At 37.8% G+C, this 17,213-nt stretch overlaps 1 protein-coding gene across 3 annotated transcripts; it reads right to left on the reverse strand.

The window, feature by feature from the left end:
- Positions 1-438: 438 nt before the first annotated feature.
- Positions 439-17,213, reverse strand: ZDHHC13 (zinc finger DHHC-type containing 13). Of its 3 annotated transcripts, none has more exons than XM_027662217.1 (18): positions 17,151-17,213; positions 16,059-16,192; positions 15,437-15,559; positions 14,900-14,977; positions 14,281-14,425; positions 12,932-12,996; positions 12,190-12,352; positions 11,277-11,402; positions 10,789-10,922; positions 9,906-10,006; positions 7,404-7,528; positions 6,634-6,696; positions 6,156-6,249; positions 4,877-4,939; positions 4,667-4,750; positions 3,135-3,292; positions 1,715-1,812; positions 439-1,039 (listed from the first exon to the last, which is right to left on the reverse strand). In XM_027662217.1, the coding sequence occupies exons 2-18, from the start codon at positions 16,154-16,156 to the stop codon at positions 904-906; spliced, it is 1,854 nt and encodes a 617-aa protein (XP_027518018.1). In that variant the 5' UTR covers positions 16,157-16,192; positions 17,151-17,213; the 3' UTR covers positions 439-903. The 3 variants fall into 3 exon arrangements, with proteins under 3 accessions (XP_027518018.1, XP_027518016.1, XP_027518019.1); XM_027662215.1 differs by lacking the exon at positions 17,151-17,213 and adding an exon at positions 16,560-16,696; XM_027662218.1 differs by lacking the exons at positions 4,877-4,939; positions 17,151-17,213 and adding an exon at positions 16,560-16,696 and having other exon boundaries at positions 777-1,039.

The following is a 17,213-nucleotide window of genomic DNA, read 5'->3' on the forward strand; positions in this document are numbered from 1 at the left end:
TTCAAGATAAACGAAATCCCCCATTTCTTTACTACAAGAATTGTGTTTCATCGCGCTACTTGACTCTTATGTTGTCAGTTCTAGATGGCATTTAATTTTCTGACCTTGATCTCTTTCCCTGTTGGTTTTCATTGCTACCATCTTTGACTTATATTCACACCACAGTGTCCAAGTGGCCCTTCCAGACTGACACTGTAGCCTTTTCTCGGCCGACATTAGCCATTAAAGATCTATGCATGCAGCTGGGAATAATTCCCTCTTTTTATTTACATTGCTATTTTTCATCATGAACTTACCCATTTTCATACACTAACAGGGCATATACGTGGAAAACATAAGGCAGAGTCAGGCTTTCTCTTATGGTTTTGTGCCTACCTGCTCTTAAATACCTCACTGGTCACATGCCCCTTGAATCTATTTCAGTCTGCAAAAATACACTTAGAAGTATGAAAGCTCTATTTTATTACATGTAAACCTTTCAAATACAAAGACTTAATGGAGGTTTTCACAGCATAAGAAACAAAATTACAATATAACCATAACACGAAGTTTTAAAATATGAACATTAACTTTAATTTTCAAATGTAATTGTCTTATTATCTGCAAGGATAAAGCAGAGGGTACCAATGTGGTTTTGAAATTCTGCCCTAAAAACTTACTTTTAAAAAATATATTCTTAGTGTCCTCTCATCACGTAAAATTTTAAATAGTTTCAGCTCAAACTACATATACACACAGACACACAATGACTGCTCCATATACAAATCTCCTGTAGCTTATGCAAGATAAAGTTTAATATTTGAAACAATAATAAAACCAAGTAACTTCAGAAGAATTTGGAAAAATTAACAAAATATATAGTTTTATTTAGCTTTCAGCTCAACCATTTTAGAAATTAAAACTTTACACACAATGAACATTTTTCTCCTTTGCTAGATGAAAAACATTGTATTGCTTGGTCCAGTCAATTATGCTGGGTTTGAACACACCACAGCAACTGCACTGAAAAAAGTCTGCAAGATTCTGGAAGCATCCAAGACTGAAAAGGAGAAAAATATGCATTAATAAACCTAAAAAAAGAAGACTGCAAGCATCAAAACTGCACATTCACCACAAGACAGTACTTCAGATATAAACTTGTCAGTTTCAAAATTGTGGAGTTAGGTTTTTTAATTAAACAGTTCTCTATTGAGCATTATTCCTTTGCTGAACTTTTACAACCTGTTTTACATTAACAAATGAGAGTAGATGAAGTTGAACTCAAGTTAGTCCTTAGTAAGATCCCATCTGTTAACACATAAGGAAACAAAGAAACAGGGAAACCTTGGTACCAATTTCTCTAAATACTACAAGAGAAGTTGTAAAGGGGCCAGTTCATGTCTTAGTTCTCTTTCTGATCCTACACAACAGACAGAGAAACTGATGAACAAATTAAAGGACAGCTCTCCCTCACTCCAAAATAGTGTCTACTGATTAGTGCTATGGACTGATTTTGGCTCATCTTTTTCCTGTGCACACAGCCATGCACAAAAAAACCCACAAGTCTTGTGCTGGTTGTCTATTTCCTAGAGAAAAGGAAGTTCTCAGTAAGGAAAACAAGGTCCACTTCCTCCTCTTAGCACAACTCTTAACAGGTATGACCAGCACATCATATTTTTGCATTTATGCAGCAGTGAAGCAAATCACTTAAAATACTCTGTTAATCAATACCCACTTGTATGGAGTTCTCCTGAGTGAAACAGGATGCTTAGAAGATTTTCTCTGTATCAAGAGATTCATTCTTTCATGAGAGGTCAGCCCCAAGAATGCAATCTTAGTGAAAGGAAAACGTAAGTAATGGTTACAACATGAACACCACAAATCAAAATTCTGGTGATGCAAAAAGATACTAATGAGAAAGGAGGTTGGCCATATCCAACTAATAAGTAACTACTGCTACAACTGATGACTGAGAAGTATGTTTTTAAATGTCACTTAGGCTAAAACAGAGCCCAGCAAGCTGTAATGTGAATGCTTCCACTGACAAGGCAAGCTTAACTGGGCTGTCTATAAAGACTGCACTTCCACACATGTCTAAGATCCATCACAGTTAGGTACCAATCTCCTCAGATTTTGTCTATATTCTACCACACAAAACGGTAGAAAAAGATCCCCTGAAAAAAGGCCAAAGTACTTGAGCAAAAAAGAAGTACATATTAGAGATTCAACAATAATTTGTTCCTTTTCTTGACTCTGTGTTTTCTTTCACTGAGTTTCAACAATGAACTTTGATTTCTTTTCTGCATTTTTCCTTACCTATTCCATTTTTAAATTTTTTAATCAACATGAATCTTATAAACCCTCATAAATGGCTGCAAGGGTCCTTCACCGAATGACACACTAAATATCACAAAGCAGTACATTTAGAAGTGACTGTGTAGGAAACACAGTAGTTAACTGTAAACATCCTTCCTAGATCCTGGGTTTTTTTCCCCTAGCACAATATCTCAGTGACTTGGATACTGCAGGAATCTAGCAGTACACATTTCAATTATGGAGTTGTTGTTTTTTTTTTATTAAACAAGATGTAAGACAAGTCTTTAGCTCAGTGTGCTTAACACATATTTCAGTGACATCTTTCCTAAAAGCTGCTAAATGAGGTGTTTCCCAGATGTTTTAGGACAGCTTTTGTTTCTTTGCATAGCCAAGTTCTCTCTGAGAAAAACATAAACAAGAAATTTGACAGTCCTCAACAAGATAAAATCCAGGTTATGTACTTTTATTGTCTAATGTGTCTAATGACACACTGTCGAGCTCTGCTACTGAATTTTAAACTCAGGACTAATTGTGCTATTGAACTTTTGTGTCCTTTTTGGGGCAGTAATACCGGTTCTATTTGTCAAATACCTTTGTTTTCTTTAAATACTTTTTATAGGTTTGGAATTTTTGATGAGTAGTAAACCCAGAACTCAGCTGTAGGAATGATCTGCAGACTGTGATCCTGCTTTTAACAGGGTGTATTTAAGTACTGCCCTGAGATTTAAGAGAAGCTCCTTGCTGTGACAGAAGCCAGTCAAGGAAAGCAGACACAAGGTTTTCATGGGAGCAAATCATCTGGGGAAAAGTTCTAAGCATAAACTGAGGGAAAATAGTACCTGATAAAACTGAACAGTGAGCCACAAGGAGGCCCAAACAGTGTGGAAACAGGCAACTGCAGAGATGTAGGAAACCCAGGGAGAGCAGTACATGACCTGTGTGAAGTATGTCCATGCTCCATCCTGGTGGTAACTTGTTGGACAATGGTTGGACCAATCTGAGAAGATATACAACCAGTTAATTATGTTCTTAAGCCCTTAAGAACTGAACAAGGATTATTCGCACGAAATGAATATTACATAGCAACGGGCTCTAGAAACACCGTGTTTAATATATCCCATTCCCACTTAAAAGCACCCACATAGATACATGACTGCTTGTTATTCTGGCTGCATAATCTTTACATTCTGAGTTCATAATCCACAGAAAGAACATTCAAGGCACTGCCTAAGCACTTTTTACATTATATTGAAGTGTCATAATCTCCCATTGTTAAGACTTCTGGAATTTTGCTTCGTGCTTATTTGTAACTTTTAGGACAAGAATTTATCATTTCTCTTAAACACCATCATCAACAAAAGGAGACTTGATGGTGACAATTCCAAGAAAGCAGTATTCTATCAAACAGACGTAAACTGGGATGTCCAATTCCTGCAAATTTCTTACAAGCTAATTAAGTCTAACACATACATATTTAATGTATTAGAAAAACCCCCAAACTACAAGGAAAGTAACTTTTTTTTTCTTCTCTGTATCAGTAGAGCAATAAAGAGGTTTTCTTCCCACATTCCTTCACATACAGGAAATGGAGAAAATAACATGCTTTTTTCATACATAAGATCACCACCCAAACACAGGAAACACTAACTCATGTTCACACAAGTGACCTGTGTCCTCCACTGCCATGGCTGGTTCATTGCACTCTATGTTGAATATTGCCTCATATCAACATAATGTGAAGCAATATGAAATAAAATTAACTCCCTCTGCTTTTTTATTTAAAAGGTTAGTCCTGTGGTAATTCACCCTCAGGAATTACACTTTAATGTTTCTCCTCTCCCCTCTAAGAAATTTCCTAATTTTTAAAAGTAACAGCTCAGATCTGTTAATGAGATATACAGTTCTCTTCTCTTCAAAGTTATGAGTACATTAAAACCAAAAAGAAATGCTTGCAGGTATTCAATATAGATATCTCCAAATAACAAAATCAATAAACCTTTTGTAATAATGTATTTACAAACTTATTTTCTATTACAGTAAAGGGCATCCAGCTTAGAACCTGTAACCTTCCTCCACATGGCTTCTCTATTTCACCTCTAACAAAAATTCTTCCTGCTATTTCATTTTCCAATGGACATCCCACTAGAGTTGTATCTTATTATGTTTGTGTTGAACAAGAACTATGATATTTGAGCAAAGACTCAGACATTATGTATTGTCACTTATTTACACAATAAGGCCACTGCTGAAATATGGCATCACTTGTGCAGGTATAGTTGCACTTGCTGGAAACAAAATGCTGAAAAATAAAGACCAGACACACACGTACTTGAAAAGTAAAGTAAAATAAATTTTGTGTATGGATACATACACAGAAGAGTTCCATAGAGCAGCCAGACACCTGTCATTGTTAGGAAAGTCAGGAACAACAGGTAATAACAATGGTTCCCAATACCTGAAATTGAGGCAAGGAAAAAAATAAAAAAAAAAAAGTTTGACAATTCAAAATTCAGCAGTATTTGCATTTCCCCTGAAGTTAAATAGGAATAAAAAGCAAGTCAAAACCATTTCTTGTTATTACCTCTGCCATCTACAAGAGAGTTTGACAAGGCTGATCTCTCTCTCAACTTTCTCCTGTAAGCCACTCCAATTTATATAATAGAATTAGTTCTGATAAAGTCAACCAGGATTTGTGTCTTCTTCAGAGCATGCCTTCAGCTGTTTTAGCTAGATGAGGATTAATTATGCAACCACAACTCTCCCCCATGCACAGTAAAATTGTCTCATATTGCTGAAAAGTCTAAGCTATTCAATTTGATTGTTTGACCTCATGTGCTTCAAAATTGCAAACATATACAAAACCACCCCAGACCTCTGTCAGAGAAACTGTTACAGGAAGATATAAAAATGTCTTTATTTAAACTAAAATCATATTGCTCAGAGCCTCCAGACAATGTATCAGAAGGATGTCGTACCACCTTGTAAATAGCAAACACCATAAAAATATTTCCAAGGATTTAATATTACAAAAAAAAGCTACTGGCAAAAAAAAAAAAAAAAAAAAAAGCTAAAAATATATTGTTACAGATGAAAAGGTCTGACCTTAATATCTTGAGCATCACCAGTAATGAGCCAGGAATGAAGAAAGAGGGCAAGAGGAAAGAACACAAGAGCACGAACAACGCCCTGCGGGGTTATCTCAGGGGTCCAGCTGCTCCTCTCACAACTGTCTCTAACAGTGACGGAGGCAATGGAAGGTTGGGAGGACACCCAAGCCTGGTCAATTTCTGGAGTTCACTCTCCTCATCCACAGTTACTGCTTTAAAATGTCAGCGTGTGCACACTTGGTCTAGTTCTTTTAGTATCTACTTTTGGACACATTGTCCAAAAAGTCAGTCTAACCCCTTTCTGAACCTTCTGACTCTGCCTGTATCTGCAAACCCTTACAGCAGCAAGCTCCAAAATTTCACTGCCTGCCATGTAAAGACAGGACTAATTTTAAATCCCTAGTTTTAATATGATGTGCTTGTTGAGTAAGAGTTCTGCATTCACTTTAGCCACCACCTTCATATTTTTTCTCTTTCTTTCTTAACATCTCAATCATATCCCCTGTTCCTTCTTCTCTCAAAAGAAAGAGTTCCAGACTTTGTGGTTTCTACTCTTAGGGTACCTACTCTATCCCTTTAATAGACTTTCTCTCTTCCGTCTAACTAATTTCCCTCTGGTACCTACCAGAGCCCTTCAGTATCAACTGCATATTCTTGTGATCATGTGAGCTCTCTCTCTTTAAGGAGATAAATATTACTTCTGCAACTTTTAAAATATGTGGCATTTGCAAATTTGATAAAACACACTCTCACCTATGCACTGTCCAGTCCACAGAGAATGCTGATCATATCTGGCTACACATGCTTGGCAAGCAAGGCAATGCACAGATCTCAAAGGCTTCCTTACCTAGTTGAGGATGAAGGAAAAGAATACACTCATAGCAGAAGCATCTGTTTTGCTCAAAGTTTAAAGCATCATCTTATAGGTTGGGCACATTTTGCACAATTACTGTGTAACAGACCTCACAACAGAACATAGATGAGAGCCATACATCTTAATTTTACATAAAAAAAGAGATGGAAATAGTTGTTGTTTTTTTTTTTTTAAGATTAGAGTCCAATCATCTCATATCATCTCTTGTCACTGTAAAAGATATAAAGAAATCCAAACAATATAGAAAAACCCCCTCGTGTAACATTCAAATGACAAACAGAGAGGAAAATGCTTTTTATAGCAGCATTGAGTATAATGCAGGTTCACAAAGAAAAAAAATACCAAAGGCCCACTTACAAGACACGATGTGCAGAATGTTCTGAAGTCCAAGCAACCTGCTTCTGCAAGACCTACAATGTTCTGAAAGACAAAGTATTCTGGGCTTGCATTTGGATCACATTTTCATAGGTGCTGTGAAGCTTTTTACATTGTGACTTTTGCAGTTTGTAAGAATTTTGAGTGCCAAGCACTGACAGAACTTCCTATTTAGAAAGGTCCACAAGAAAACACAAACCAGTAAAAACTAATGCAGCTTCACCAATACAAGATTACACAGAAAAGTATCTCTATGTTGCCAAAATTAATAATGTGAATTAAATATTCTTTAAAGTGAGATGGTGTTTACATACAAGACAACTCTCATACAGTCAGCCAGACTTCAGGGAGATGACGAAAGGTATGACTTATTCACACTGCTCTCCTACAGTTCTCCATGCTCATCTCTCTTTTTAGCCACAGACAACTGGAGCAGAAACCATACAGAATTTCTATTTTTTAAGTGAAGTTCTATGTGAATTTATATCACAGACAACATTAGCAGGTCTGTAAGATGTTTGGCCAAGCTCAAACTTCAATGAAAAAAGATAGAGGCATGGAAATCATGGCAGGATGATGAAGATAAGGAAACAAGCAGTAGGAGGAGAAATTCTCTCGCTAAAAACTCTTAAAGGAAGAATATCACACTGCTCTCAAGTTTACCAAAGCTGCACATAATGCCAAACAAATCAACCAGAAGTATATACATATTGCACCAGGTTACAGCCCTTCCATTTGCCAAAATCACCTACCTCTTTTCTTTCTTCTTCTGAAGTCTTTATATATCCAGGATCAGTACTCCAAGTTTTATAGAAATAATAAAGAAGACCCATCATGCTGAACATGACAGTGATTTCAAGAATTATATTTGTTATATGTAATAGGTTAAGGAATATAATCTTATACCACCTATCACCACTCTTTGTCAAACAAACAAAATATTCTAAAATTAGTTTATGTTATTTTACAAGAAACACGCAAAAAAGAAAAAATTATCTTCACCCTTATAGCTGGATCTTCTCTGTCCTTCAGAGGCCATCATATCAGAGAAGTTGAGTATCTGTCCAGTTTGAGTGCTGGAGAAGATTTTTACAACTGTATAAATCTGAATCACAATATGGCTCCCTGTCATCCTCCCTACCAGAGTGCAGACTTCTGCCTTTCAATGTTCAACAGATACAAAATTAATTTGAATTCTTTTTTCCCTCCGAAGCTTCTCTACTTTATTTAAAAAACTAGTCAGACATGCAGAGTTATAAAGCTTCCAGCAGCTTTGAGATTTGACTGCTGCACACACCCCTAAGTCATCAAACACTCAGTCTTACCTTCTCCTGGTCATTTCAGCCAAAAGCAGTTGAATATACTCAGTCAGAAGAATGTAATAAAGACATCCTGAAACTAGTTTTGTCACTCAAAAAAAACCCAAGCACACACTGCTAAATACTTCTGAAGGACACTAGGAACATAACTTTTATACTATGGACTACAACCATCAGGCAAAAGGGGGAGAAAAACATGCCAAGATTAACTGTCTCTATACAGCAACAGGGGAATGTGGAGTGGGACAAGTTTCTTACCAATTGAATTCATGCACCCAGCTTGAGAGTTCGGGCTGCTAAGAATAGTCCCTGATGCTCCCAAGGAGCAGGCAGAGAGCCCAAGCCTGAAATGCATCTCCAGTGACCCCTGTCACTCTATAAACTGTACTGCAAATAACCCTTAAAAATCCAGCACTGCAACCTCCAGGTTGCTTTGTCTTATGAACTAATGCCACTGCAAACAGTCCTAATTAAAATCAAGACGATAAATTATGAAATATTGGCACCATATATTACCAGCTGCTTGTTACAATGCAATTGCAGGGTGCAGTTGCAGAAGTCAAATGACGGCACATTTCTTGTGGATACTGCTGGTCTATTTGCATTGCTATTGGTTTTTTGGAGCTAATTGAAATTCTTAATTAGAAGAGCTGGATTTTCATTCAGTCCAGAGGAACAGTTTGATAGACAAATACAGGTAACTAAAATCCCGAAAACTTTTATAATACTCAGATCTGTGACCAGTTTCGGAAGGAAAACACATTAACGAGAAAAAGGGTTGGATAGTGAAATGGAAAACTGTCCACTGACCCACCTCACCAAGCTATGGTTAGACCTTCAAGGACACTGCTGTGCTTACTATCTTCAGCAAAGTGCCTGACTCAAATCTCTATCACTGGAATTATTTTTTTCCCCTTTTAATTTAGATGACACTAAGAAAACCTTAAAACTTCACAACACAGCACTGAATAACACAATTTTCATTTAGACAACCATGTGTGTATCCCCAGCGGGAATATACTTGATCAGTTCATCGAAGTTAATCCTGGTAATTCTATTAAGGGCATCTTAATTGGGAACAGTACAAAAGAAAATGCCATTGAAAGGATGAACTAAAAATTAATTAAAACTGTGTAGCAATATATTATAGCTGGTTTAGTACAAAATTATTTACAGTTCTAAGTATCTTCCTAAATGCCTTCCCATAAAACTTTACCAATAAGTACATGCCCCCTGTGTAACAAAAGAGCAAGGCACTGAAAAGAGTGCAAACTACTAAAATGTTTTTGTACTCAACAGTGAAAAGCCTCTTCAGAGAAAGCAAATGAGAGGTAGAAATTAATCCACTGTATACTAAGGATTCACAGTGAATAAAGACAAACAGCAGACTGGATGATCTATTTTACAGGAACACAAAGAAATTTGACCCTTTTTGGGGGTGTGTGTGGAGGGTGTTGTTTTTAAAGGCAGAAGCATGAACACCACTGTCAAATTCTTGTCATTTTAGAAAGACCAGATGCTTTTAAAATTATTATTAATGCATGTGTTATCCAGTTACACCACATGCCAAAATACATACTGTATGAGAGGCTCAATGAGGAAGATTAAGAAGTCACATGGAGATGCTAACAGAAACAACTGGATTTATAACTGACATCTTCATTTTGATTTTCCAATAACATATGAAATAGTTCAGATTATAAAAAACCAAAAATCCGCTAAAGACAAAAGAAAGTACACATTTTTAGTCCATATATAACTTTAAATTAAAGTCAAAGTTACTTTGCCCCTCTCCAATGGAAGTAAACCAATCTTACCAGACATTAACAGTCATGTGGAATTATCTGGAACTGCTCATTAGTTTGCATGACCAGGTTTAGATTTACAAGGAACTATAGGGACAGTTCTATTGCATTTCCTCAGTATAAAGGATATCGGGCAGGAACCAGAAAAACCAGGTCACGGACATCCAAAAAACTGAACTTAGCAGAAATGCTGTGGGAAGATACCTTAGATTCTTGAGCCCCACAAATTGCCTGAAAGAATATTAAAATAAAAAAATAATATTTTTCAAAATATATTTAAAACACAAGTCCATAGAATATAAATCATCTGGTTTGTTATTGTAAAAACTTCACGCACATGGTATATTTCAAGTCTCTCAAAGCAATCAAGAACTGTCACTCGAAAGGATTCTTTATCCAGACGGACAGGGGGTTATCAATGCAAAAATAGACCTGATAAGTGCTCTGTTTCAGCCTAATATTATATATGAGAAGTGTTGTAGCACTGGGTGAGAAGTACAGTCTCTGTCTACTCGCACACAGATAGCTTTGCCACATCAATGAATACTGACTGTTGCAGGAACCATTGGAGAAAGCAAGAAAAGTACAAACCAGCTCAGGATAACACTGGGAGCTCTGGGGAGGCAGAAGGAGAGGGAATGGTTCACTAAAACCTATTCTCTGCCAAAATATAGCAGGAAAAGGTTGTGATAAAACACATTTCTGAGCACTGTGAATAGATATCTCTATTTGCCAGATGCAAACCATCAATAACACTCTTTAACATTAAAATTAGCTAACAGACTGTTTGGGGTTTTTTTAATCTTTCCGTGACAGGAAACTTCTATTGTGTACACCTAAAGACATTCAATTTCTATGGTCATTCATTCTGAAAAGTACATATATTTAAATTCTTCACACACTCTGCAACCATTTTTCAGGATGTATCTTCTAAGTTATGTGAAACTAAACTTTGAAAATATATCATGTCTCTGACAATTAAATACACATACAGAGAGAAAAAAGCCACAAACCTGACAAACAGTGTCATCCCAAATAGCAGGCAGAGAAGCAAACATCCTTTCAAAAGCCAAGAATCAGAACTTAAGTTCACGACGTATCCTATGGCCCACATGAATGTCAAGGAAGATGCCAACATCAGGAAGAGCTGTTAAAATTATTATTGTGAAAATATTCAAGTTATTGTTTTATTGTTATTGTATTATTGTTAAAGTATTCAATCAGGACTTACTTAAAAGTATTCACTTCATGTAATAACAGATGCTGAAAGACTCAAGAGAGAGAAGACAAGGTGACACATCAACACATCAAAAGCAGGGGAGGAGGAATGACACAAAAAAACCCCACTCGAAACACTGCTATGTGCTTTTAAAGAATATTTTTTGTGCATCCAATTTCAGAAATCTCAGAAGTTGCTTGTTAGAATAGAGTTAATTTGCATATCACTCTAAACACAGTATGCTGTAGTTTTATTTCCATTAGTTATCACTTGGGAAATTACCTCATATTTCTCTACTATTTTCAGCAACCTGTTATTTTTCCTGCTTCTCATTCTTTCTTCCTCTTTCATCATATAAACCATGAAGTGATTCTGACTTTGATAAGCAAGGTCAAGTGGTGTCTCTCCCTTTAACAACAGAAGAAGTTATTTATTTATGCACTTAACACATAAATACTTTCCTTTTTAACAGAAGCTAGAAATTAATATAGTTAAAACAAGAATAACTGGGCAGTTACTTCCCAGCCCCACCTCCTCCCCCTTATTCTTTAAGGTAAAGTAAGATAAACTCAGAGTTTTAATATGCTTAATTCAGTGCTTTGCAATTCTGAAAACTGACACTGGTAAACAGATTGCATCCATTTGAGTTATCTGCTGGACTGCCTCCAGTAACATATTTACATAGTCATGAGAATTGATACTTTCAACATTTATACTTCCCACTATCAGTTTTTACAAATATTAAGAGGAAGACTTTCATATGTGACCAACCCAGGCATTGCCAAACACTAGTTTTCACATGTATTTTGAAGTCTTTGTGAGTCTGACTGGAGACTAAGGAACTGTTACTTTTTAAAATCTGCCCAAGGTCATTAGTCTCCATGACAACGTTCTGAAGTAGAAAGCAGACAAATCAAGAAAAGAAGAAACAAAACAAACCCCCAAGAAAATGAAACGATGTTGAGGGAACACAAGGCTTGGCTGTTCATTAAACAAATGTTGCAAAGAACCTCTGCATTCTTTGAGTCACACCTCAAGGAAGACGCTAAGTCCTTTCTGCAAAGTCTAAGAACATCTGCTCTTAGTCAACTCCTGTTGCAATTGACATCCAACGTGAAGAGGGCTCAGCTTTTTCTTTACATTTATTTTACACATTTATGCCACATAGGATGAAATATCATGAAAGAAATCATACCTTGACATTTTTTATGTCGAGGTTGGCACCAGCTTCCAGCAACAGATCCACTGCACTGATATTTCCTGATGATATTGCCCAATGCAGTGCAGTATTCTTTTGAACATTGTCTACAGCATTGAGAGAGGGGTTAAACTTTAAGAGAAACCTCGTGGGTTCTGGTCTAGATGAAAATAAAGTTTAACAGTTAATGAACAGAAGAGAATCTAAGCTGGAAATGAAACTTTTGAACACCCTATAAAAAAAAAAAAAATCAGTGAAACAACAGGAGATATGCAACACCTCGTCTCAGAACAAGTTCATCAACAAGAGATCCAAGTTTAGAATTCAGGACCCACCCTGAAAGTTTTTCTCCAGATTATGTAATTTTACTGTTTTAACAAATATGAGGTCTATAACACAGATTGTATCTTCTACAACACCATGTGTAAACTTGTATCTCCACATTTAATTTGTTCTAAATGCATTTCACTGTGTCCGCTTCCATTTATTTTCATTTTGGGGAAAGCACAATACGGCTGCAGATGATTCAGCCACAAAACTAAAACTTCTTCCGGAAATTCTTTTGACTTTGCTATATCCAACGAGCTACTTCCTAACTCCTGATCTCTGAAATACTGGATATTTTAGTACAAATGAAAGTGAAAGGAATGTCAGTTGAAAAAAAAATCGTAAGAAAAAATTCACCTCACTGCTTCTTGGGTATAATAAAATAGACCCTTCTCAGTTATTCACTACTTACCCAATGGCTTTTTGTGCTGTTAACATTAAAGGTGTTTGTCCATTGAAGTCTGTTGTGTCTATGTTCTAAGAATAAGAAAAAAACAACAAGCAAGTGATTACCAGTAATTTCAGGAAACAGTGAGGTGGTCAGATTTGGAGCTATACAACTGGTTTAGCTTCACGAATGAAAAGAAAATGGAAAGAAACCAAACTACATCAGCCAAGAAGCCAACACTTCTTTAAACATTTTTCTTCCCTCTACAAGTCTGGCATGTCGTTCCTTCCAGAATATTCTGAGTTTCCACTAAGGACACTTTTAAGGGAGAGTCTCCACAAAGGATATTTTCAAGTGAATCATGTTAACCATCTTCCTTGTGTAAACAGAATACATAACAGAATGTCCAAGTACATAAAACAAGTTTATTAAAACAAGAAAGGATTGGTTGATTATGTATCTCAAAACATAAACACTTCACTTGTATTACCTAATTTTCTTCCTTAACAATGAAGGTTTCCTTGTTCCCTGCTTCCACCTATCATTACATTAGAACAGATTTACTCAAAAGAAATTATTAAATACTTGGATTTTTTCAGCTGAAGATAGGTGAACTAACAGCTTTATTAAGTCTGTGATACACATCACTATACCTACACTCCAGAAGGCAGTTATTCTACCAAAGAGAACTTTATAAGAAATAAAATAAACTTAGAAAATTTTTAAATCCTAACACTCAATATTTCTAAGAAACAGTCTTGATCATATAAGAACTCTTCTCTCATTTTTATTAGAAAACTGTTACACTTGTCATTAATTCTGCTTATTTCAGATGTAAGTTGGGAGATATCAACTACCATGGATACAATATGAAATTAAAGAAAACACAGAAATTAATAAAAATTCAGACCTAGTCTGATGATCTATTCTGCATACTTCAATTGATGGACAATTCCATGGATGACTAGTTACAAAACTGTAATCAAATCATAAATACTTCATGATGTATATCCATCATATACTTTTTGTTCTCAGGTTTAAATGTTTAGTTCTTTTGTTCTCATGTGTAAATGCCAGTTGTTATTTACACAGCACCACAAATCTGCATAGCCTTAGCAATGCTCTTTAAATACTCTGAAATGTAGGTGAATCTGGACATGTGGGGATGACAGGAACAAGGAGGACTATTAAAAAAAATAATTTAAAATATATATTAAAAAAATCTAAGTTTATCTGAACTTATAACACAGAAAAAATAGTTATAAAATACCTGCTTTTCATGTAGAAAACAAACCAGTTAATTCTGAAATGCATCCTACACACAGACAGCTACTCACAAGTAGAACACAACAACTGGGACATCACCAACATACCTGGCCTTTTGATACGAGGTAAGCTATGATGGGCATGTGTTGGAAGAGCACTGCTAAATGAATGCTACTGAATCCTTCCCCATCAATTAGACTGGGATCCGCTCCACATTTCAACAATAATATGACCATGGGTAGGTGTCCTTGTCTACAACGATATATGAAATGAAACTATAGAGATGATGAAAAAAATGGGTACTTTAATGAAAGCATTGCCCTAATAATTCTCACAGAGACTCCACAAAGAAACAATTTTCTTTCAGATTCTCATGCTTTTATTCAGGAAAATACTTTTAAGCTACAAGTTTGTATTAGGAAATTTATATTAAATATACACCTTAATAAATCAGCCTAGGGCAAACTGCTAATTTAGAATACAGTGGTTATTCTACAGTAATCTCTCCTGTAAGCAGTCATCCAAGCATCCAGCTCTGGCAGAAGACTGACAGTCCAGAAGAAAGCACTGATCTTCCAATGTGAGAATTGGCACTCAGAGAAGTTATCCCAGAATAATTATTTAAGGTTATGTTTTCTCCAGACAAGCAGTGTTTTGTTCTTTGTACCACACAAAATGCTACTATAGCTTTTAATTTTAACAGATTTACACTTGCAAGCAACATACCTAATGGCCCAGTGAAGGGGAGTAGAATTCAAATCTCCACCCAGCTGATCCACTATCGCACCTTTGGAAATATAATATCTGTATAATAACAACACAATAAGATTAAGAACATAATAAGACATAATAAATATATACTAATGATAACATAGCTCTAGTAATGTGGCAGTAGCTTAAAATAAAAAAAAAATCACTAGAGAAGCAAATCGACAAAAGTTTTGCAGTGAAGGACACTTTTCAAGAAAATGTCTGAGAAAAAATACAGTCATTAGCAAGGTACTTATAAAATCAGCTGTCATGTTAGTTAAATGAAACCCAGAAAAATGATTTCATGTACTACATGATTTCACATATAAAGAAACCAGGCTATCTTCACATTGCAGCGACATTTCCACAAAGGTTACTGGGTTAAAATTTGAATTTCATGCTTTTCTTCTCAAGTAGCAGGTTCCTTTGTTTTCAAGTACAAAAGCAATAAAGAGATTATAAGTAACAGTGGGAGAATACTTGTGTTACTTTCACAGGGACTCTTGAACTTACTTAACCAGCTCCTGTCTGTTGTTTATTGCTGCCCAGTGAAGAAGAGTCACATTTTCTTTGTCTGGTTGTCGAACATCATATCCTGCTTCTACCAGTTCTCTGCATCGCTCTAGCATTCCATACCTTGAATGAGGAAAAAAAAAAATCAATTTATTTATCATTTGTTTGGAGACAGCCACATACTAAAGAAAGAATAAAGCTCCATGAGCATCACCCAGCAGTTCCTACTTGCGCAAATTCCACATTGCATTCAATGGAAGTCTTGCAAAAAGAGCTGGGCTCTTAACAAACTGCCTACTTAACAAACTTGCTTGAAATGAAATACCTTTGTTTATGATAAAAATATTTACAACAGTAGCTGTAAATGATCTTCCTTCACAGAATCACAGAATATGTCGAGTTGGAAGGGACCCACAAGGATCATCAAGTCCAGCTCTTAGCCCTACACAAGGACCATCCTCAAGAGTCACACCACGTGCCCCAGAGCACGATTAAAACTTCTTCCACTACAGGAAGAAAATGAAACTGAAAATGTTTCCTTTGTAAGAATACCCAGACTGGCTCACATTTGAGGACACTCCCATCTATTTCACCACTTGGCACACTCAGAATGTGTACTTACTGTGTAGCCTTGACAATATCACAGGTGCTGGGGTCTTCAACAATGGGATATGGTCCTGGTAAACCTTTATCCCCGTGGGTGCTGTGATTGTTGTGCATGTGAGGTCGATGAGGTCCACGGCAATGGCCTTTACACTGTCAGTTAACAAAGTATTTATCAGCCATTATTATTTATGGGTTCTACACCACATACACAACAGCTCTGCCACACCAGAAATCACAGTCCACGGCCTTGGGAAAGGCTTTAAACACGCTCGAGAGCCACAGTGCCACTCACACAGCCTGAAACCACACGCGACGGAACAGAAGAGGCACAGGCAGGGCAGGACACGGGCCGCTTGTTGCCGGGAACCCTCGCCAGACACCCTCCGGCAGCACCGCGGGGACCGCACGGCCGTCCCGCTCCGGCCCTCGGCGGCCGCGCTCCGCACCCACCGCCCGGGCAGCGCCGGCCCCTCCACCCCGCTCCCGGCCCGGCACTGTCCCCGGGCTCCCCGCTCACCGCCGGGCCGCTGCCCGCCATCCCCGCGCCCGCCACAGCTTCCTGCTCCCGCTTCCTGGGAACGGCTCCGGGGCGGGGCCCGCGCCTGGCACACACGGCCCGGGCGGGGCGGGACCGGTGCCGTGCAGGCGAGTCCGGGAGACTCCAGTCTGACCTACCCCGGCCGTGCAGGGAATGGCGGGGAAGCTGTCCCTGACGTTCCCCGGCCGTGCAGGGAACTGTCTCTGACTAGCCGCCGCTTCGGCTCGCGCGGGCAGATCAGCGGCTTCCAGCTTTCTTCGGTTGTGCCTGAAAAATGGTTCCTTCCCCTTTTGCAGGGCAGCCACCCGGAAAAACTCTTTCATATCCCCCAAGGTCGGGGACAAGAAGCCTTTTCTGCTGGCGAAACTTTGCGGGAGTTGTGCCTCAGCAGCTGGAAGGGATCCCCTGCGGAAGGGTCTGGAGCGCGATTCTGATGAGGAGCGGCTTAGGGAGCTGGGGAGGCTCAGCCTGGAGGAAAGACCTCGCTCTCTATAACTCCTTGAAAGGAATAGTGCCACCACTTTGCATGGTTCCCTCAGGGATTCAGGGCCATTTGGAAGTCATACTTACAGCCCCCAGTCGAGCTCCGATGTCCGCTCATGACAACCAGGACGACGGAGGAGCCGCCATTAC

Source organism: Corapipo altera, unplaced genomic scaffold (assembly GCF_003945725.1).
Source record: "Corapipo altera isolate COAL_440 unplaced genomic scaffold, ASM394572v1 RXGC01000072.1, whole genome shotgun sequence".
Classification (NCBI taxonomy): Eukaryota; Metazoa; Chordata; class Aves; order Passeriformes; family Pipridae; genus Corapipo; species Corapipo altera.